At 39.6% G+C, this 21,223-nt stretch overlaps 1 protein-coding gene across 2 annotated transcripts in view; it reads left to right on the top strand.

The window, feature by feature from the left end:
• The window catches only part of CLCN4 (chloride voltage-gated channel 4), a 53,657-nt gene extending 40,479 nt beyond the window's left edge, over nucleotides 1-13,178 (top strand). For both annotated transcript variants that reach the window (XM_060233953.1, XM_060233955.1), the window contains exons 9-12: nucleotides 950-1,136; nucleotides 4,154-4,552; nucleotides 6,447-6,663; nucleotides 12,742-13,178. In XM_060233953.1, the coding sequence (XP_060089936.1) occupies nucleotides 950-1,136; nucleotides 4,154-4,552; nucleotides 6,447-6,663; nucleotides 12,742-12,832 (894 nt within the window). In that variant the 3' untranslated portion in view covers nucleotides 12,833-13,178. The remainder of the gene's footprint in view (nucleotides 1-949; nucleotides 1,137-4,153; nucleotides 4,553-6,446; nucleotides 6,664-12,741) is intronic.
• Nucleotides 13,179-21,223: the final 8,045 nt, after the last annotated feature.

A 21,223-nucleotide genomic window follows, 5' to 3' on the forward strand; every position in this document is an offset into this window, starting at 1 on the left:
CCATTCCTTAAACAGTGACTCAGTCCTAAAGGATTTAGTACATCTGGCATTCATAGGATTATCATATCTGAATGAAATGAAGATAGATTGACAAGGCAGCTCTAGGTCACATCTCTCCAGTGCATTGACTTGGGTCCTGTGAACCACCAGTGGAAGTTGTTTACAGTCCAATATCTTTCCCATGCCCCCCCCTCCAAATTTATTCCTAGGGTAGATGGATTTGCATTTGCTAATAGCTTTGTAGGTCAGTCTACTGAAGTGGGAAGAGAATGCTCTTTCTGCCTCTAATGTGAGCTGAAATCTGTTTACAGAAGGGAAAGAAAGAAACAACTTTGCCGCCCTCCCTCCAAATTGATTTGCTGCAGTGGCAGGAAATTGCACACTCAGGTCCCTTCATCCTAGGAATAAACTTTCAGAGATTTGGAAACAGCTCTGGATGGAGGAGAGTAGGAATACAGTAATCCTTGCCCCTGTGGATCACAAGATTCCACCCATCATCAGTGATTTTGACCATCCTGGACAACAATAGATTTCCCTGACAGCCTTTAGTCAGTAGACACATCTCATAAATCCTGTGGTGTGATTCTAGTCCATCCCAGAAAGCTTATACTAACTAGAGTAAATACTTGTTTGTGCCATAGGACTCCTGGTAATTTTTAAGTGACCCTGGATTGGAGGGTGGAGCAGTTAGCCAAAGTACATATATAGTTCTGAATTGCCAATTAGATATGAAACTGAGTTTTGCCTGAAGTACATCTTCCCATTCTTTAAATGGATTATTATACTAGTGAAAACAGTAATAAGCTATAATAATTAAACAATTGTGTTATAGATGATCAAAGGATTCCTCAGTTGTCACATTTAAATGAAAATCTAACATCACTTTCATATGCATAACTAAGTTCCTCTTGTGACATTTGTTCTTTCTCTTTTTCCTTTGTTATTTGAGATTCCTTCAGGCCTCTTTATACCCAGTATGGCTGTAGGAGCTATAGCTGGTAGAATAGTTGGAATTGGAGTGGAGCAGCTGGCTTACCATCACCATGACTGGATCATCTTCAGAAACTGGTGTCGACCAGGAGCTGACTGTGTTACCCCAGGACTTTATGCCATGGTGGGAGCTGCAGCCTGTTTAGGTACAATGTATAATTTTCATCATTGTTGCATATTGTATGACAGGGTCCCCAGTGTGGTGCCTGTTGGCTACAGGGCAGCCACTGACAACTTTGCTGGTGCCCTCCAAGGGTTTTCAGAAAGTGGGTGGGGCCAGGTGAAGCTTTTGCCATGGTAAGGTTTTCAAATTGGCTATTAGAGATTTGATTGGTTGTGCAGATTTTTTAAAAAATGCTTCTTTGGCAGCAGCTGCTACCACAGCTCAGGGATCTTCATTTGTGTGACTAAAGGTAAACTGTAGCAGGCATTTGTGGCTGGCTGTGCATCCTGTAAGAGCCCCATGGCGCAGAGTGTTAAAGCTGCAGTACTGCAGTCCTAAGCTCTGCTCACGACCTGAGTTCGATCCCCAGCGGAAGCTGGGCTTTCAGATAGCCAGCTCGAGGTTGACTCAGCCTTCCATCTTTCCAAGGTCAGTAAAATGAGTACCCAGCTTGTAGATGACTGGGGAAGGCAATGGCAAACCACCCCCATAGAAAGTCTGCCGTGAAAGCGTTGTGAAAGCAACGTCACCCCAGAGTCAGAAACGACTGGAGCTTGCACAGGGGGACCTTTCCTTTCTGTATTCTGTGTCAGCCATTTTGTGGTGGTTACTTTGTGGCTCTGTCCACAATATGGTGTCTGAATTCCAGTGATGCCTGTAGGTTCAAAAAGGTTGAAGACTGCTGTTGTACCATGTGCAGGTACCACACACTGGTAGTTTTTGAATTAATGGTTTATTGATACTAAAGCTAGGTTCAGGTTCACATTACCTTACGAAATGGTATTAACTAGATAATTTTATCTTGTTAGTTTTGTTGTGAATGCATATTGGATTTGAATGTGGCTTACAGAGAGAAACATGCTATTGATTAAAATGAGGCTCTCGATCAAATCTAGACTATTCGTACGTAACAGACATTACAGACCCTATTCCATATGGCTAGTTCTATTTTGGCACATAATTTTTATACGCTACTTTGGAATTTAGATTTAGACAGTAATATTAACACTATAGGTATATTCACTAAAGGTATATTTGAGATTCCTTCAGGCCTCTTTATACCCAGTATGGCTGTAGGAGCTATAGCTGGTAGAATAGTTGGAATTGGAGGCCATTTATTCCCAAATGGCAAAGCTCCAGTTTGTTATAAAGAAGGAAAATACTGTGAACTGTTAGAATATTGAAATTACAGAAGCGAACTATGCATGTGCCTGTATTTGGCAAAAACCTTAACATCTAAACCAGGAGTGTCAAACACCCGGCCCGCGGGACTCTTTCCCCCCCTTCCCCCTCCTGTCCTTACCCTTTGAAGTGTCACTATTATATGTAAAGAGACAGCTTATAGCACGTGCTGCAGAACAGAAAGTAGATCTAGGGGCTTAGATGATCTACATGACAGCAGGTGACAGCAGGTGGCTGGCTGCCAGAAAAACTGCATCAGCCAGCAGAGTCAGCATGACTCAGCAAGTTGCTGATTGGCTGTCCCATGTATAAATGTACAGAGTAACTGTGGTGATTGTGGGTTAATGGAGTTGGAGTGCAGCGGAGCATATTGTCAGTCAGGAGAGTGAGTGGTGTTGTAAATAAATGTATATAGTGGTTTTACAGCTACTGTGTACAGCCTTCATTCTTGCGTCGCTAAGAATCACCCTCTCGTACTCTAAGTGCTTCAACAGGCACTTACAGCTCCCAGGCTCTTTGAAGCTTCGGGGTTCTTTCAGTTTCAGCCTGGGAGCTTCAAAGGCTCTTTGAAGCACCCTTTGAAGCTTGCAGGCTGACTCCCAGGTTCTTCCTGCCTTTCTTTGCTAGCTGCTACAAGAAAAATGTGGGGTGGATTTTAAGATCCATTCCACATTTTCCTTGCAGCTTTGTCTGTACTCTGCAATGGTTTCAAATGGAGTGGAGATGGTTACATATTCAGCTTTCCTATAGCTAGCTGGAACTCATGCTTCTTGGAGTTGTGAACAAGGGTTGATGCTTTCAACCAGCTTATCTCTCCTGAATGGACCTAACCTAGTGAGTCCTCTAATGTGAGAACTCACAGCCAAAGGGGGATATTATACTGGAAAGGCTTTCCCAATCTTAGTAGACTTGTGGGGAGAAGTTTATTTATTTATTATTTATTTATTACGTTAAGCTTATATCCCGCCCTCTCCGCAAGTGTACTCAGGGCGGCTCACAACATCTCATAACTTCCATTAAAAACCAATAAAGCATATAAAACATATAAAACATAATTACATATTTAAATTATTTAAAACATTTCATGGTGCTGTATTAATACAGTACAGTACAGCGGTTCTGAAAGTTCGATGGTGACCATCAGTACTCTGCATGGTGCTCTATATGATGATCTATATGATAAGTTTACAATGTCATTCCATTGCTTCTACAGAGTCAGAGCCTTGTGCTTTTTCTTGATGTTTTATTTTTAAAATTGCATTGCCAAATTCAATTAGTCCCCCACCTTTCCAACTTAAACCATTGGGACAGTTCTAAGCATTTTGTATTTCAAGTTTTAAAAAATATCTTTAATTGGGTTTGTCTGTGTCCATTATAAAGTTTATATCTCCACTACCTGGCATATTTTATGACACTCATGGCCCGGCCCCACGAAGTCCCATTTGTGTCAGATCCGGCCCTCCTAAGAAATGAGTTTGACACCCCTAGTCTAAACATTCTGAGTTCTTGGCTCTTGTCTAACCTCATGCATTGCAGAATTTAGAAACACTTAGGATATGTTTATGGGGATCAAGGATGCATTTTGTATACATTAAGTTTATGTATGAAGCCTTTATTATCCTTTCCATCCACTCCAATGTCATTGATCCCAAGGAGTGACTTTTGTTGTAAATTATTATTGTCTTCATAAGTAATACTGAACTGAATAAGATGAAATTGTAGGCTTCTGGGAGTACAGGTAAGACTCTTAAGGATGAGAACTTGTTCCACCACTAACTGAAAACTTAAAAATCCCTCTTTCTTTCTCTTTGTCTTCAGGTGGAGTTACCAGAATGACAGTGTCGCTTGTTGTGATTATGTTTGAGTTGACAGGAGGACTGGAGTACATTGTACCACTGATGGCAGCAGCAGTAACAAGCAAATGGGTAGCCGATGCCTTTGGGAAAGAAGGGATCTATGAGGCGCACATACACTTGAATGGGTATCCCTTTCTGGATGTGAAAGATGAATTTACTCACAGAACATTGGCCACAGATGTTATGAGGCCTAGACGTGGAGAGCCTCCTCTATCTGTTCTGTCACAAGATAGTATGACGGTGGAAGATGTGGAGACATTAATCAAAGAAACTGACTACAATGGCTTTCCAGTGCTGGTTTCTAAAGACTCAGAACGTCTTATTGGCTTTGCACAGAGACGGGAGTTAATTATTGCAATCAGTGAGTGATATCTCTATATTAAATATGCATCTGAACGTGTGGTTACTCAACAGACATTTTGTCAAGAACAACATAAAGGAAGCAAATTATTTGTGAAACAGGATTGAGAATTTACAGGAAAAAACTTCAGCTAAACTTAAGCTTTCTTATATTGAGGCCTTTAGAATATGATTGGTTCTTTCAGGAACAACAGCGTAGCATGTATTTCCTGATGTTGTTTCTTTTTGTAGGAAGAGCAATGTTGCACTACTTGATAGTAACAAAAATAGCATCTTTTGTTGATCTGAGAGGGAAGTAGACATTCCCAATTTATATATTCTTTCATTTCATTTTTTTCTTCATTATGCACATATTTTACCTTAGTTCAAATTAAATTACCTGTTTTCAACCAAATTAAAATGAATCATGGGAAATGTATGTACTGGCACACATAGGCACAATGGAACTGGAAAACAAGGCACATTTATCATAAGACAGAAGTTAATATTCCTGTAAACTGCAATTGATCTACAATAACATGTGAACTCAAAGACTGTTGGAGTTTCTTAAGGTGATGGTAGGCTTGGCTTTGACAATTTTAATTTGCCTGATATTGCAAGAGAGATAGTCAAGAAAATACATAATACAGCTGAGATGTGTTGGAAATCATTGGTTTTGGGATAGGAAAAGTGAGAGACAGGTTAACTGCTGACAAAATGGAAAAGGTACCCCTTTTGTTCAATCCTGAGGAACTCTGGTATTTTATCCTCATTAACATGACTACTTCACAGTCAATGCCTAAGAAGATATTCATTAGATAAAGGTGGGAACCAATTTCATTTATAGAACACTCACCTTCTCTGTAAAGTACAGATTAGTTTCTGTTTAGATTTTGGAATGCTTTCTGTGCTTAAATACTTTCCCACAATGTCTTGGATCCTGCACTTTCCTTCCACTCCTGCTGCTCAGATCCTGACTGTACAAGCAACATGCTATTATGGAGTACATTCCTTCAGCCCTAGGTACTTGCTACTCATGTAAGATATTGCATTTTATATGTATGGAAAGCACATAGGACTTCCCTGAAGGATCATGTCCAAGTATTTTGTTGCAGCTTACTGGTTGCTATATGTTCTTGATGTCATGACCTATAAATTCATTAGGTAAGGATTACCTCATGCTTAAGTAAAATTTTTTTAGAATGCATGTAAACACCTGCTAATTGCCTAGTCCAGAATTTATCTGGTGTTTATCAAATTCATAGGTCATGAAAGTCAGGTATGGGAGCTACCACCTTGAGCAAATCCAAGGTCAGTTTCAGCTCAGGATGTAAGAAAATTTCCTTTCTCCTCACAAACACATATCTCTTTAATGACTCAGCATTTGACAACTGTCAGCCATAAATGGTCCCATTGAAAATTATTCAGGTTGAGTGTACGGCTGCCAGGCAAGAGGTGGGAGATTTGTGGGCAGGGCTACATCACTACCAGTAAAAAATAATGGAAGTGACAAAGGTCTAGGAACTATCTTTTTCTGGTCTGGTAAAAACTTATGGTGTTGTTAATTTAAAAAAAAATCTCCTACCATCACTCCTAATGGAATCTGGAGTGGGAGATTCTCTGCCCCCCACTAGGGGCTTTGGCAGCCCTGTTTGGATAAAATAAATGTTCAATCAGTAGCAATTAATCTATATGGCTTTATTAACACATACAAGTGAGCATTTGATACTGAAGTGAGTGAGTTATCAGTAAGTTATGAATCTAAGAACTATACCATTGTCTTATAACTCAGCATTGTAATTGCTGTGAAATTCTAGGGTTTTTTTCCTGTGTTATCACTTTAAGGGGATACTGGAAGCTTTTTCTCTCCTCTTCACTTCTTTGTGTTTATTTTTTCTTAAATCCTTGTCACACAGAGAATGCAAGACAGCGCCAGGATGGGGTCGTCAGCAATTCCGTTGTGTACTTCACTGAAGACCCTCCAGAACTTCCTGCAAATAGTCCACATCCGTTGAAGCTCCGTCGCATTCTTAATCTGAGTCCCTTCACTGTCACAGACCACACACCAATGGAAACAGTAGTAGACATCTTCCGAAAACTTGGCCTCCGACAGTGCCTTGTCACTCGCAGTGGGTATGGATGCCTATATGTATATGGGCAGGACATGAGCTTGTAGTCAGGATGCAAACATGGCATGAGAGGCTATTTGTGTGTGCTCACTGGATAAATTAGATTTTCACAGTTTGTCCAGCAAGCGTGGACAACAGAATTCTTTGAGCATTGGGGTGGTTACAATACCTGATTTCTACCAATCTCTTGATTGAAAATACTATTTTTGTTGAAAAAATAATTTATTGTCCACATATCAATCTCCAGGCTAGAAAGCTGAAAAAACTAATCTGGAGTATTTTAATTTTTACACTGCTGCAGTGGGAATAGAGCTTTCAAGTCACAAGCACACATGAAACTGCCATAATTAAGACCATTAGTCCATCATGGTCAGTATTGCCTACTCATACTGGTGGTGGCTTTCCAAGATCTCAGAGAGAAGTCTTTCACATCACCAACTGCATAGTTCTTTAAACTGGTGATGCCTGTATAGCAGAGGCTCTTCCACTGAGCCACAGCCTTTCCTCTTCCTTTCCTAAATTGTTCTTGATGTTCTTCAGTGCCTTGGAAATCTCATCAACACTGAAATCCCCTGACAGCTTGCAGTCTTCAGGGCAGGTGCATTTCAAAATCTGGAATTCTTTTTTATCCTGATTGTAGAATATCCTTTGGAGCTCTGGATCGGGATACCAGTTGGGCAGCCACCTGGTTTGATGTTACCTCTGGATTTCCTTGCAGCACAGATGTGCTTGCACCTAATTTTTTCAATAGGCTTCCTTCTGAAATGCCTGAAATCCAAATCTGCAGTGGCTTTGGTCCATTTCTGTCTATGTGCAGTGTCAAGTTCATGGAGTAGTTCATATGCTATTTTTAGGTCTTTGCTGTTAAGGAAATTTTGGTTCAGCCTCTCACTTTGAATGCTCCAACCTGGAATTTTTTTTCCTGATTTCCATGAGGAATGTGCCTTGGTCATAGATATAACAGCTCCAATGAATCAGTGGTAGTTATTATGTATTGGAGAGGCTCATCCAGACACCTATCCAGATCTTCACTGAAACCTTTCCAATTTGCCCTCTTAAAGTTCCATCGTGGTCTAGGAAAAGTCCTGATAACTGGTATTTGTATTCCTAGCGCAAAGATTACAGGTTGATGACTGTGTAGGAAGGCCTCAAGAACATGTCTGGATATAGGCAAGGGCTGACTTCTCTGGTCAGATGCAACAAATGTTAAATCAGGGTTGGACTCTCTGTTCCATGCCACTGATCTGAAGATGCAGAAAATAAACTGTTCTTCAGCCCAGTTGACATGTGACTCACTGTTCTCATTAATCTGAATGCAATATACATACGTTATAAAAATATTAATTGTAGATAGTTTAAACCTTATAAAGGAAAAATAAGGACAAATTGTTAGAACTAGATCTATTAAATAAACATACTGACTGTAATTAAAAGATGTTGTTTTTGGCCCTAATGGGGTGGAGCAGTGGGCAAGTTTGTTGTGATTCAACAACCATAGCTTTTTTTATATATATATATTTAGAAATTTGTCCCATTAGGGAGACTGCAGTCAATGGCTGAACAGACTAGATCCTTTTATACTGAAAAAAGCAGAGTAGGAGAGAGAAAGAAAGATGGAGGAAAATATAGAACAGGGGATTGCAAGAAGAACAGAAGAATAGAACCTTGTGGTAAGAATCCTACCTTGTGTCATCTCCTTGCCTCCACTGAGCTACACAACAGGGTATTCCTTCCACCCATCAAAGAACTATAAGCTGGATTCTCTACACCTAAGCCTGAGGCTGCTAAACTCCAGTGGGGGCAGGGAATCAGCTCCTGTTTCCCACTAGTGCTCTGAGGGTCCGTAGGTCTGACTCATGGTCTCAGTGGGGGCCCCCAAAAGTAGGCTGTAACAAATTACTTCTCAGCGAATATGCGATACCATGTGTTGTTAGCAGTAGAGATGGTAGGATGGGATGAGACAAGTTTGCTTGAATATTCGTTTTGTGATTCTTGTTTAAAGTATGCATTATGATGGCAGGGGTGGGTATAAGATAGTTGTCCTAAAATTACCTAACTGCAGTGCTAGTTTGGAGGTCCCTGCCCAGAGATTCTTTGAAGTACATGACAGAAGTACCATTTCCTTCTCTATCATGAAAGGAACTCCACCGAACATTTGAACTGGGAAGGACGAATTCACTAGAGCCTTTGAAATGTTTTCCTCTTAAAGTTCATGATCATGCATGCACATCCTTGTTCTTTATCATCTTGACAGCAGCATCTACTATTCACATAATTAAACTGAAGGTAAAGTGGTTGCCAAATATATGTTAATTTTAATCTAGTAGAGAAAGCTGGCATTTTGCAGCTAGGGAGGAGTGCCAACACAATGTCATTGTTAGCAAATGTTTTGCTTTTGTTTTGAGCTTCTAGCCAGATTTAAATGTGTCTAAAAGTAAATGACTCATGAAGAGAATAATTACAGTAAGATTTTTTCCCTAAATAAAAGAGTGCATACATCTTAGGAGTCTGCAAGAATTCAAAATATGAGTCAGAAGGCAACCCAAGTGAAACAGTGACCTTGTGAATAATGCAAAATACATCCCTCAGTAGCTCAAATTAGATTCTAAACAGTCTGAAGCTCCAGTGTAGGCCAAGGTTCAGTGATGGAGCCACTGATGTTCCATGTTATGAAGGCCATTTTCAAGCCTGGGTGCTTTGGGTGCTCATTTCACAGTTGAATGGGAAGTGATTTTTAAATTCAATAGTGTGTACTTTCCTGACATTAAGGACACTTTCTTGCTGTTTATCACCCCAAACTGCCAGATTCTGTCTGTTTATTAAATCAGTGAGGAAGCCAGGGATTAATCTGAAATAGTTGCTACACATGCGTACATGAGCAGCACTGTAAGTCTCAATGCATTTGCTCTAGAATGTATTTAATTTTGAACCCCATATTAGCAGATCTTCTGAATATTCTAGAAAACCCAGTTTAAGAATAGCAATCAACCATTAAAGTTTGGTAAATAATTTGATTGAAATGAGTTCTAACAGGGCTTTTTTTTCTGATGCCCCTCATGAACTTTTAAGCACTTTTTGAGAATTTTGTTTCCATGAAGAGGTTCCAGAACTCCATTCTGCTGCATTCCTCCAGGGAATAAACCCTGAGTTCTAGTAATAAAAGTGTTAACAACTTTATGACTATCCAAACACTATATGTTTAATTAGACTACTGTAACAATGTCAGAACTGGTTCCTGGATTTGGGCCTTGGGTGACAGAATACATCATCAGAGCCCCCTTTTCCCTTTGGTATGGTCCCTTTCTCCTTTAACCACACAGCTTCCATTGGGCCCCTTCCACTTGGCTTTATCCTTTCTTCTTTAACCACTCCCTTATTTGTTTCAGTTTGCTTACTCTAGTAAAGAGAAATTCTACAAAACTTTGCTTTCTTAGTTATCATTTTATTACTTTGGATAAAACCAGAGAGAAGAAATTTCATGATTTTATTTGGAGCTCTATTTAATAAAATTGGCATAATTTGTGTAAAAACAAAGCAGGAGGAGCTTTCTCGGGGTCTGCTGAAAAGTTTCTCTGCTCTCACTGTCAGAAGTGAGAAGGCAAATTTATGCCCATCCAAAATGCTTAAGAGCAATCCCAACATACTGAAGATTTTCATTGGAATCATCCAGCAGAATGAACTTTGTTTTATCATTCAACTGGAACAAAGAAACCATTTAACTAATACAACTTATTTTTAATATTGAGAAATGCACACTCAGTTTTAAAACAGTTACATCATAGATTTACAGTGCAATCCTAGGGAGAGTTACTCCAGTCTAAGCCTATTCATTTCAGTGGGTTAGAACAGAGTAACTCTCCTTAGGATTGCACTGTTAATCCTCCAACAAATACCACAATTGAAATAGTGAATTGTTGATTTTATACATATGCACTGTTTTTAAAATTGATTAGTATTGTCGTCTTTTAACTGTTCACCACCTTGAGTGCCCTAAGTTAAATGTATTTTTGCCTGCGTCATCATAATGGAGATGTGTGTTATGAGCAAGCTCCTTAATGCAACAAGTAACTGTGGCAACTGCAGGAAAACATATTTGACAGAATCTAGGCAGGCACTCCAACATATCTGAGGTAGGATTCAGGGTCAGCAGTAGCAAATCCTGTAAGGCTACTTTCCAGCATTTTATTGCTCCAGGAAAACAAACAAAAATATAAGTGGGAAGTAATATTTTTGAAAATTCCTTTGTCCAGTCTGGACTATCTGTGGCATGTACCAAGGTAATATTCCAGTTGTGGACAGAGCAATGAAGAAAAAAGCCTCAAGATTTTTTTCTAGACCCATATCTTACACTCCTTTGGCTCTATTATCATAGTGTTGGCCACAGATTTTAGACACTACCAATCCATATTGTCACCCTGTTCAACACAATGCTTGCAAGGCCTTTTCCAGCTGAAAGTGTGACGTGGAAATTCCAAAATTTTTTTGATGTCCACTGATTTGCAAACAAAGAAAGATGTGTGTGTAATTAGGGTGTGCAAATTGTCACATGCCACATTGGTAAAAGCTTACCAGATGCCTGGTTTCTCAAATAATCCATCACCATAAAGTAATAATGTTGACACTGTCCCCTTTACTGTTTGCAAGTTTTAAGAAAAGAAAAACAATTATTTCACAGCAGGGATAAGCCTCAGCCTCTGTCCCACCTGAATTAATGCTGATGCTGTTCAGTTGCAATAAGATAGATCCTGGTGGGCAGCCACGTTGGACTGAAGCAGTAGGTTGGATTTTGAGGCCAACACAGCTGCCCATCTGGTACTGTCTTCATGCAAGGCACCACATTAAGCCACATGGAATGGAATACACTGGACTCAAAATCTGTTCCATTGCAATAAAACAGCTACTTTGAAGTCACCCATTGAATGTCCTGGAAGACTGAAGTGTTCTCTTCCTGGTTTCTCAGTCTTGTGATTCTTGACGTCACATTTGTGTCCATTTATCCTTTGGCATAGGGTTTGTCCTGCTCTCCCTATGTAGAGAACTGAATGGCATTGTTGGCATTTAACAGCTGATGTTGGCACTGATCTCTACCTTTTTTTCTCTTTACATTTTTAAAAAGATTAGACAGGATTGACTCATTCTTTTGGGGAATTACAAGTCTCATTGTTTTAAAAATAGATTATTTTGTTCTTGTGATTTGACAGCCTACAAAGTGGCAATATTTGTAACCATAGCTGCTATAAATTGTCACAGATTGCTCACATGCTTTTGCAGTCAGAGTGCATTTATATGAGAATACATAAATGAGCTTTTGATTTACAGTTTTGTTAACAAGCTCTTTGGATTTAATTATTAATGGATTTCTTCATTAATCATTTCAGCCATTGGTCATAATAACACTCAGGGAAAAATATAGCCATGTAAAAACGTTTGTATAGAAGTGCTAGAATGGAAGAGTCCTTAAGAAATCCCACCCTTTGTAGTTTTGGGGTTTTTGCCTGTGTGTATATAATTTGTATTTGAGAAATCTTTTGAAGATGGCCCTATTCATAATCAGCTCGCATCTCATAGGCCTGTGTCTGTAAGTCATTCCTGATACTTTGGACTGTGCGACTTGTCATACATTCTGGCCAGGATTGTGCTGAGTCTTTTTTGGCTTGGAATTCCCAAACTGTTCTTGCAAATGTATTCTGCAAAAGGATGTCATATGAGGACATGTTCTTGCCTGTCCAACAACTGAGTGCATTCAGGAATGCAGCTTGAAGGAATTTAGGAGGTTTATAATGTTGCCAAAGGAATAAAAACATAATGAAAACACAGTGTTTGTAATAATAAGTGTAGTATAGCCTTCAAAGTGGTAAAATTTTCAACAGTAACCTATATATTCATGAGTGGAAACTGTGGCCTTTCTAAAGTTCCTTTGTCTTGGTTTTTAGAGAAGGGTGGGAGTATTTTTTTTAAATAGCTGTGTGCTCTGTTTAGCAAAAAGTTCTTAGAAAACATGCCTCAAGCAGAAACTTGGAAACTGGATGACAAACTCATGACCAATGACCTTTCCATTTCTTTCCATTTTCTTGTTCTCTAGGAGGCTTCTGGGCATCATAACAAAAAAGGATGTGTTAAGACATATGGCTCAAATGGCAAATCAAGACCCTGAATCCATCATGTTTAACTAGGCTGGTTCCAGAGGACAGGCTCAGAATCTGAATTTCTAAAGGACCTGTAACAGGAAAGTTTTGTACAGCACTTAGTTTTTTGTTAAAATGAGATTTAAATACACAGAAGCCAATCGCAGACAGAACCAAAGGAAAATTGTGGCAGATATGGTTGAATGCAGCATTACTACTAAGTTGGACAGAAATTTTGACAGTTTTTTACAGCTGCAGGTATTAAGCTGGTTTTTCTGACTGAAGACTGTGCTATGTGTTACTCTTATAACATGGGTGAGTTTCCCACCTTACCAGTGTTCATCTTGTGATTTGGGAACACAAAAGGTTTCCTTGTTCGACTACAAGATTTAGAAGGGTAAGAAAATTCACTGTGGTGAGAATAGCTTGTAGTCTGTGTTGAAAGAGTTAACTGCTTGGCTGGTGCATGTATAGGTGTGATGTGGTTTGTGTGGACAAGAGGAATATGGAAGAACAACATCAACTTGATGGGGGGAAATGGCAAATTTTATTTTAGAAATTATTTATAACTACAGTATAACAAATGCAAACTGTTGTGTTCAAAGCAACTGTACCAGCTGCATTGTTTCCATCATTCCAGTTTCCACTTATTTATTATTAGATTATACTGAAATCTTTAAGAAGCATATGATTTATGTTTTTTCTGCCTATTTTTGTAGACGTTAAGAGACAAAATGGAATTAAAGTTGTAATTCAGTTACCTTTTAACATTTAAATTTATTTTTCACTCTATACCTTGCACCATTCAGTTTAATCCAGACGCAGTTTTCAAGTTAATTTTCTGTAATACAAAATAACCATGATGTGAGTCATGTCACTTTTGCATGGTGAGCATTTCTTGTGAATTTTTATCCACTTGATTAGATTAACCACATCCTGAGATTCATTGTGCATTACAAGTTCTTTAGGACATATGATTCATAAATGACCAACCCGTATTTATGTTACAGTGTTAAAAAGCAACTTGAGAATTGGGCTTCAGTAGTTTTGTTAATAACCTTGTTTTTTAAAAAATAATTAGTATTGCACAACAAAGCTATTAGTATTTATTACTTTTCTATGCAAATGTTGCATTATACTTGGTTTCATTTGACATTTTTATAGTATATCTTGTGAACTGTGTTTTCTGTATGATGAGTGCACCTCTGTATCAATGTCTCCTATATTTCTTATTCTAGAGTAATAGTTTGCCTTTCCTTGAAGGCCAGGCCACTGATGTTTCTTTTACAGCTGAGGTAATAATTACACAGACTACGTTAAGCATAAAGAACCATGGGGCAAATCTTGTTTTCCTATGAGAAGAAAGTGTTCAGTGATTTTCAGTTTGGGGTTTGTTATGCCTTCTTTGTTCCATTGTGAACTATTCCTCGAAGAAGAATGAAAAGAAGCATCTTGTAGCACATCAACTAGTGGTAACCAGGAATCCTGAAGAGAACAAATCAAGTCTATTGCAGAAGCCCAAGTAGTCTAGATAAAGCAACCAGAGTTGAATATATGCACAAAAGCTTATATGTAATAAAGCATTCACAGAAAGGAAAAGGACTAAATACTTTCAACTGAACAGTCTTTTCAAATCTTTTTGAGAACCTAAAAATATAAAATAAACATTAATTTATATTGTTGATATTAAATAAAATAGAAATTATTTTAAAAATCCAAAAAGATTATTTACTAACCATAACATACTATTTCTATTGATTGGCATGTCAACTACTAACACATTTATGATAGCATAAGCTTTCATAAGTTTAAGGCCACTTTGTCCTGTGCATGAAGTGAAACATCAGCTATGATCAAATGCACCACAATACTTTCTTGTTTTTGGTGCAACAGACTAACTCAGCTGCCCCACAAGAATTTCTAGAAGGTTCAACACAAGAAATGCACTCCTTACTTGGGAAAACGGATTCATTACTTTTAACTAGTGAAGTAGAATACTTAAATTTAAGTCATCCAGGATTACTAGCTCCTGGGTAGAGAATTCCTGGAAAATTGAGAATGGAGCTGGGAAGGACAGTGTTTGGGGAGGGGGGGGAGTTCAGAAAAAATGTGAAGCCATAGAGTTTTCCCTCCAAAACTGACATTTTCTTCAAGGGAATGGATTTCTGTAGTCTGGGTATCTGGAAGAACTCCAGGGTCCACCTGGTGATTGGCAACACTAAGTTTTTTGTTGTTGTTCAGCCGCACAGTCGAGTCCGACTCTTTGCGACCTCACAGACAAAATCACGCCAGGCCCTCCTGTCTTCCACCATCCTCCGAAGTCCGCTCAAATTCATGTTTGTTACATCAGTAACACTGTCCAGCCATCTCATCTTTTGCCGTCCCCTTCTTCTTTTGCCTTCTGTCTTTCCTAGCATCAGAATCTTCTCCAGGAAGTGCTTTCTCATTTGGTGGCCAAAGTATTTGAGCTTCAGCTTCAGCATCGGACCTTCCAGTGAACAGTCTGGGTTGATTTCCCTTAGGACTGATTTGTCTTCTTGCAGTCCAAGGGACTCTTCTCCAGCACCTCAAAAGCAGCTATTTTTCTGCACTCGGCCTTCGTTATGGTCCAGCTTTCACAGCCATACATTACTACTGGGAATACCATCGCTTTAACTATACGGACTTTTGTTGGCAGGGTGATGTCTCTACTTTTTATTATACTGCCCAGGTTCGCCACAGCTGTCCTCCCAAGGAGCAAACGTCTTTTAATTTCATGGCTACAGTCACCATCTGCAGTGGATCCCAGAAATGTGAAGTCTGTCACTACTTCCATGTCTTCCCCTTCTATTTGCCAAGGTGTGATGGGGTCAGATGCCATGATCTTAGTTTTTTTGATGTTAAGTTTCAAGCCTACTTTTGTGCTCTCCTCTTTTACCCTCAAAAAGGGGTTCTTTAGATCCTCCTCATTTTCTGCCATTAGAGTAGTGTAATCTGCATATCTGAGGTTGTTGATGTTTTTCCTGGCAATCTTAATTCCGGTTTGTGCTTCATCCAGGTCAGCATTCCGCATGATGTACTCTGCATATAAATTAAATAAGCAGGGTGACAATATACATCCTTGTCGAACTCCTTTTCCTATTCTAAACCAATCAGTTGTTCCATATCCCATTCTGACAGTTGCTTCTTGACCCTCATACAGGTTTTTCAGGAGCCATGTGAGATGGTCTGGTACTCCCATCTCTTTAAGGACTTGCCACAGTTTGTTGTGATCCACACAATCAAAGGCTTTAGCATAGTCAATGAAGCAGAAATAGACGTTTTTCTGATACGCCCATGGTTTCTTCATAATCCATTGAATGTTGGCAATTTGATCTCTAGTTCCTCTACCTCTCCAAAACCCAGCTTGAATTTCTGGTAGTTCCCAATCTACATACTGCTGAAGCCTAGCTTGTAGGATCTTTAACATGACCTTGCTGGCATGTGAAATGAGTGCAATGGTGCGATAGTTTGAACATTCCTTGGCATTACCCTTCTTTGGGATTGGAATATAAACCAATCTTTTCCAGTCCTGTGGCCACTGTTGTGTTTTCCATATTTGTTGACATAATGTGTGGATCATTTTAACAGCATCATCTTTTAGGATTTGAATAGCTCAACTGGAATACCATCATCTTGGCTCGCTTTGTTGTTAGTAATACTTTCTAAAGCCCATTTGACTTCACTCTCCAGGATGTCTGGCTCAAGGTCATTGATTTCACTGTCATGGTTGTCAAGGACACTGAGATCCTTCTTGTATAATTCTTCTGTGTATTCTTGCCACCTCTTCCTGATCTCTTCTGCTTCTGTTAGGTCCCTACCATTTTTGTCCTTTATCAATGCCATCTTTGCACGAAACGTTCCCTTGATTTCTCCAATTTTCTTGAAGAGCTCTCTTGTTCTTCCCATTCTATTATTTTCCTCTGTTGCTTTGCATTGTTCCTTCAGGAAGGCCTCCTTATCTCTCCTTGCTGTTCTCTGGAAATCCGCATTCAGTTAGGTTAATCGTTCCTTTTCACCTTTGCCTTTCGCTTTCCTTCTTCCTCAGCTATTTGGAAAGCTTCATTAGACAGCCACTTTGCTTTCTTGCATTTCTTTTTCTTTGTGATGGTGCTGATTGCCGCCTTCTGTACAATGTCACAAACCTCCGTCCATAGTTCTTTAGGCACTCTGTCTGTCAATTCTAATTCCTTAAACCTATTCTTCACCTCCACTGTATATTCATAAGGGATGTGATCAAGGTCAAACCTGAATGGCCTAATGGCTTCCCCAGTTGTCTTCAGTTTAAGCCTGAATTTTGCGATGAGTAGCTCATGATCTGAGCTGCAGTCAGCTCCAGGTCTTGTTTTTGCTGACTGTAAGGAGCTTCTCCTTGACTGCAGAGTATATAATCAATCTGTTTTCTGTGTTGCCCATCAGGTGATGTCCATGTGTAGAGTCACCTTTTAGGTTGTTGGAAGAGGGTGTTCGCTATGACCAGCTTGTTCTCTTGAGAAAACGCTATTAGCCTTTGCCCAGCTTCATTTTGTTCTCCAAGGCCAAACTTGTCAGTTGTTCATGTCACCTTTTGACTTCCTACTTTGGCATTCCAGTCCCATATGAAGAGGGGGACATCTTTTTTTGGTGTTAATTCTAGAAGGTGTTGTAGATCTTCATAGAACTGGTCCACTTCAACCTCTTCTGCATCAGTGGTTGGGGCATAGACTTGGATTACTGTGATATTGAATGGTTTGCCTTGGATACGGACCGAGATCATTCTATCATTTTTGAGATTGTATCCCATTACTGCCTTCCTCACTATCTTGTTAACTATAAAGGCCCACAATAATCGATGTAGTGATTCTCTGAGATAAATTCACCCATTCCTGTCCATTTTAGATGTCGATGTTCTTGCCATCTCTTGTTTGACTACATCTAGCTTACCTTGATTCATAGATCTTACATTCCACGTTCCGATGCAGTATTGTTCTTTGCAGCATCGGACTGTTCTTTCACTATCAGACACATCCACAGCTGAGCGTCCTTTCGGTTTTGGCCCAGCCGCTTCACTCTTCCTGTGGTTACTTGAACGCTCTTCCCCAGTAGCATATTGGGCACCTTCTGACCTGAGGGGCTCATCTTCCAACGCCATAACTTTTAGCCTTTTGTTTCTGTTCATGGGGTTTTCTTGGCAAGGATACTGGAGTGGTTTGCCATTTCCTTCTGCAGTGGATCACATTTTGTCTGGATTCTCAGCTGTGGCCTGTCCATCTTGGGTGGCCCTGCATGGCATAGCCCACAGCCTCATTGAACTGCGCAAGCCCTCTTGCCATGACAAGGCAGCAGTCCATGAGAGGGCAACACTAAGTACTCTGGTGTATATGGTTTGGTGATCAGCTTGTGACCACTGCATTTTTGTGACATTCTGCTGCTTTTATGAGAGGACTGTGTTAAACTATTACTCTTCTTAACAGTAGATGACCTTTGATATACTGAAGGTCAACCTGCTTATAGGAGTGGGTCAACCTGCTTATAAGGCACAGCAGCCCACCGAATGAAGCCAAGTAACAGCAGAACGTCTCTGTATCCCACAATGCAGCCATTTTGTTTTACTGTAAAATACCCTATTATGGTCTCCCGGTAAGGTTATTAAAGTTAAATAAACTCCCTCTGTAAAGTATAATTAAAGAATTAATAATACATGTCTTAGCAAACCTTTTAAGTGCTGGAAAAAAGTCCAGAACTAAAATTACATCTGTTTCATAATTAGTATCTAAAGTTTCACGTAATATTCAAGGTAGTGCAGATGTACTCGAATATACTTTAAAACTCACATTTTTAAAAATTGGGCTTACGTTACATTAAAAAACTACACAAAACTATGAATTATATTATAACTTCACATCTTCATATATTTTCATAACATCTAAGATCAGTAACTCATTTTTTTCTTGCTACATGTTGGGAAATTATTTCAAAATAACTATCCATATTGGCCCTCATGAAAGAAAGCCTGCCTTGTTGAAATGCCCTTCCTTCCCTATTGTTTTGCAGTTTTCTATTGCAAACATGAAGAACAGAACTCACTCAAACATCTGTTTGCTTGTTCATACATGATACTGATAACCACTGTGGAGCCCTAGGCACTAGTTGTCCCCAATTTATTTAGATTTTACAAATGAACACAGAGGAGAATGGGGTATGATAACAATGAGGAAAGTGAAACAAACCCACTGAAAATGGGATTTATTTCTCTTTCATTATTCCAGCTGAGCATGGGTAGTCAGAGAAAGAGAAACACACACCTGATGCTTAATGTGTCAGAACAAGTAAAACTTTCTCTCAAAGTGCAGAATTTCATATAATTGGAAAACATAACAAGTGGTCTCTTATTGCCTTGGCTGACCTTGTTCAGTACAAAATTTTGTGCAGGAGTTAAAAGATTTCAAGTCAAGTGAAGCATTAAAATGAGTGATTTTTTTGATTCCTCGAGACTTCTTGTTTCAAAATATAAACTTCAATGCTTCCTTGCTCTTGACTTAAAAGAAGTTCAGGCATGTGAACAGACTGGATTCTTAGCTCGTTTGGAACTGCAGCCCTCTAAGCCTCCTTCACATAAAACCTGCATATATTCACCAGCAATGCAATCTTGAGCAAATTTACACCTTCTGAGGCCTGTTGACTTCAATGGACTTTAAACGGGGTAACTCTTTGTCATAGGTGGCATGGACAACTCCAGACCACTCCTTGTGGCATCCCCATTGTCAAGCCCACCACCCCCCAGGCCCAGTGGGGCCACTGGGACACCCTGTAAAGGTAAAGGTGCAAGCACCAGTCTTTTCCGACTCGGGGGTGACATCGCATCACAACGTTTTCACTTTTCATGGCAGACTTTTTTACAGGGTGGTTTGCCATTGCCTTCCCCAGTCATCTACACTTTCCCCCCAGCAAGCTGGGTACTCATTTTGCCAACCTCGGAAGGATGGAAGACTGAGTCAACCTTGAGCCGGCTACCTGAATCCAGCCTCTACCGGGATCGAACTCAGGTCATGAGCAGAGAATTTTGACTGCAATGATGCAGCTTTACCACTCTGCACCACGGAGCTCTGAAAAGGCCTAAAACTAGCTAGTTGATCCATAGCATTTGGGTCTTTTAAGAGCTAGTGGATCAGTGGCATCTGGCCTTCATGGGCTTGTCCACAGCCACATAGGCTTCTAGGCAGACAGAGACCACTGGGTATGCACCAGGCCTGGCTAGGGCCTTTAAAAGGCTAGTGGCAGGAAGATGTATCAACACTAGCTTCTAGCTCAGAAGGGAGTAGCAATAGGGAAGAGGAGGAGGAATGAGGTTATATTCAATCCCTGCCCATCTTAGGTGAAGGGAAGACAAATTGGATCCTGGTACATGATGGCCATAGTCTGAGACCTGAATCTGTTTAGGATTGCATTCTGAGTATGTATAAAGATTTTAGCACTTGCTTATCACCAAAAAGTTGTGTATCTATACAGTTCCTCCTCTAAGTTAATATACACATTAGTAAGTTGCAGTTGTTCTATACTGAGGCCATAGTATAACCAGTATATTTGCTTTGACATCCTAAAAAGCTTGCACTGACTCATGGAACTATTTTTGATTCCTTTAATTTTATACCTTTTCTACTAAATGTCTGTTATAGTGTAAAATTATTTCCTTTGGTGGTTTATATTTATATATAATTTGTATTCTACAGAGAAATATAGAACTTCCCATTCCCTCAGTATGTGGAACAAAATTACTTTAGAGAAATATCTAATGTGAGGTTTTGCCAGTTATTGATCCCAATCAACTCCGTGCATATAGAAATGATCAGGATTTATTCAGGATCAATACAGACCAATGGACCTTCATGCCACGAGGCCATTGCCAAGATAAAGTAACTCACAAACAGAACCAATAATATACCAAACAAAAAGGCATGCAAATGAAAGCTAGCCCATCAGTTAGGTTCCCAGGGTTAGATGCACAGCTAGAGAGTCTGCTGGTTGCTCAAGGTTGTCTGGCCAAAGTCAGACGCTGCCATGACTACCACTGCCAATGCCTTCTTCCTGCGCATCTTGAGAAAGTTACAGCAAGCAAAATGCCAAAGCATGCACAGTTAGATACATGTTTAAGCAAAGTGTAAAATGACTACATAGTTCAGATTATACTGGTATACAATGCAAGGTGATACAGAGAACTTAAAATGACTGGATTAGTGAATACCTTAGATACAGCAGAACCATCTGACATTCTTACCCAATTGTCAGGGAACCTGACATCTAAAAACCACACTGAGGTATGGCAAGGAAGAAACTGAATGTGTCAGATTTGTACCTAAATGTGCATTACATTTTACATCTCAAAGTTTATAGCTAGTTTGTGTTATTTTTAACAGACTTTCCCCCAGGTATCTTACACCAGCT

Source organism: Heteronotia binoei, chromosome 3 (assembly GCF_032191835.1).
Source record: "Heteronotia binoei isolate CCM8104 ecotype False Entrance Well chromosome 3, APGP_CSIRO_Hbin_v1, whole genome shotgun sequence".
Lineage (NCBI taxonomy): Eukaryota > Metazoa > Chordata > Lepidosauria > Squamata > Gekkonidae > Heteronotia > Heteronotia binoei.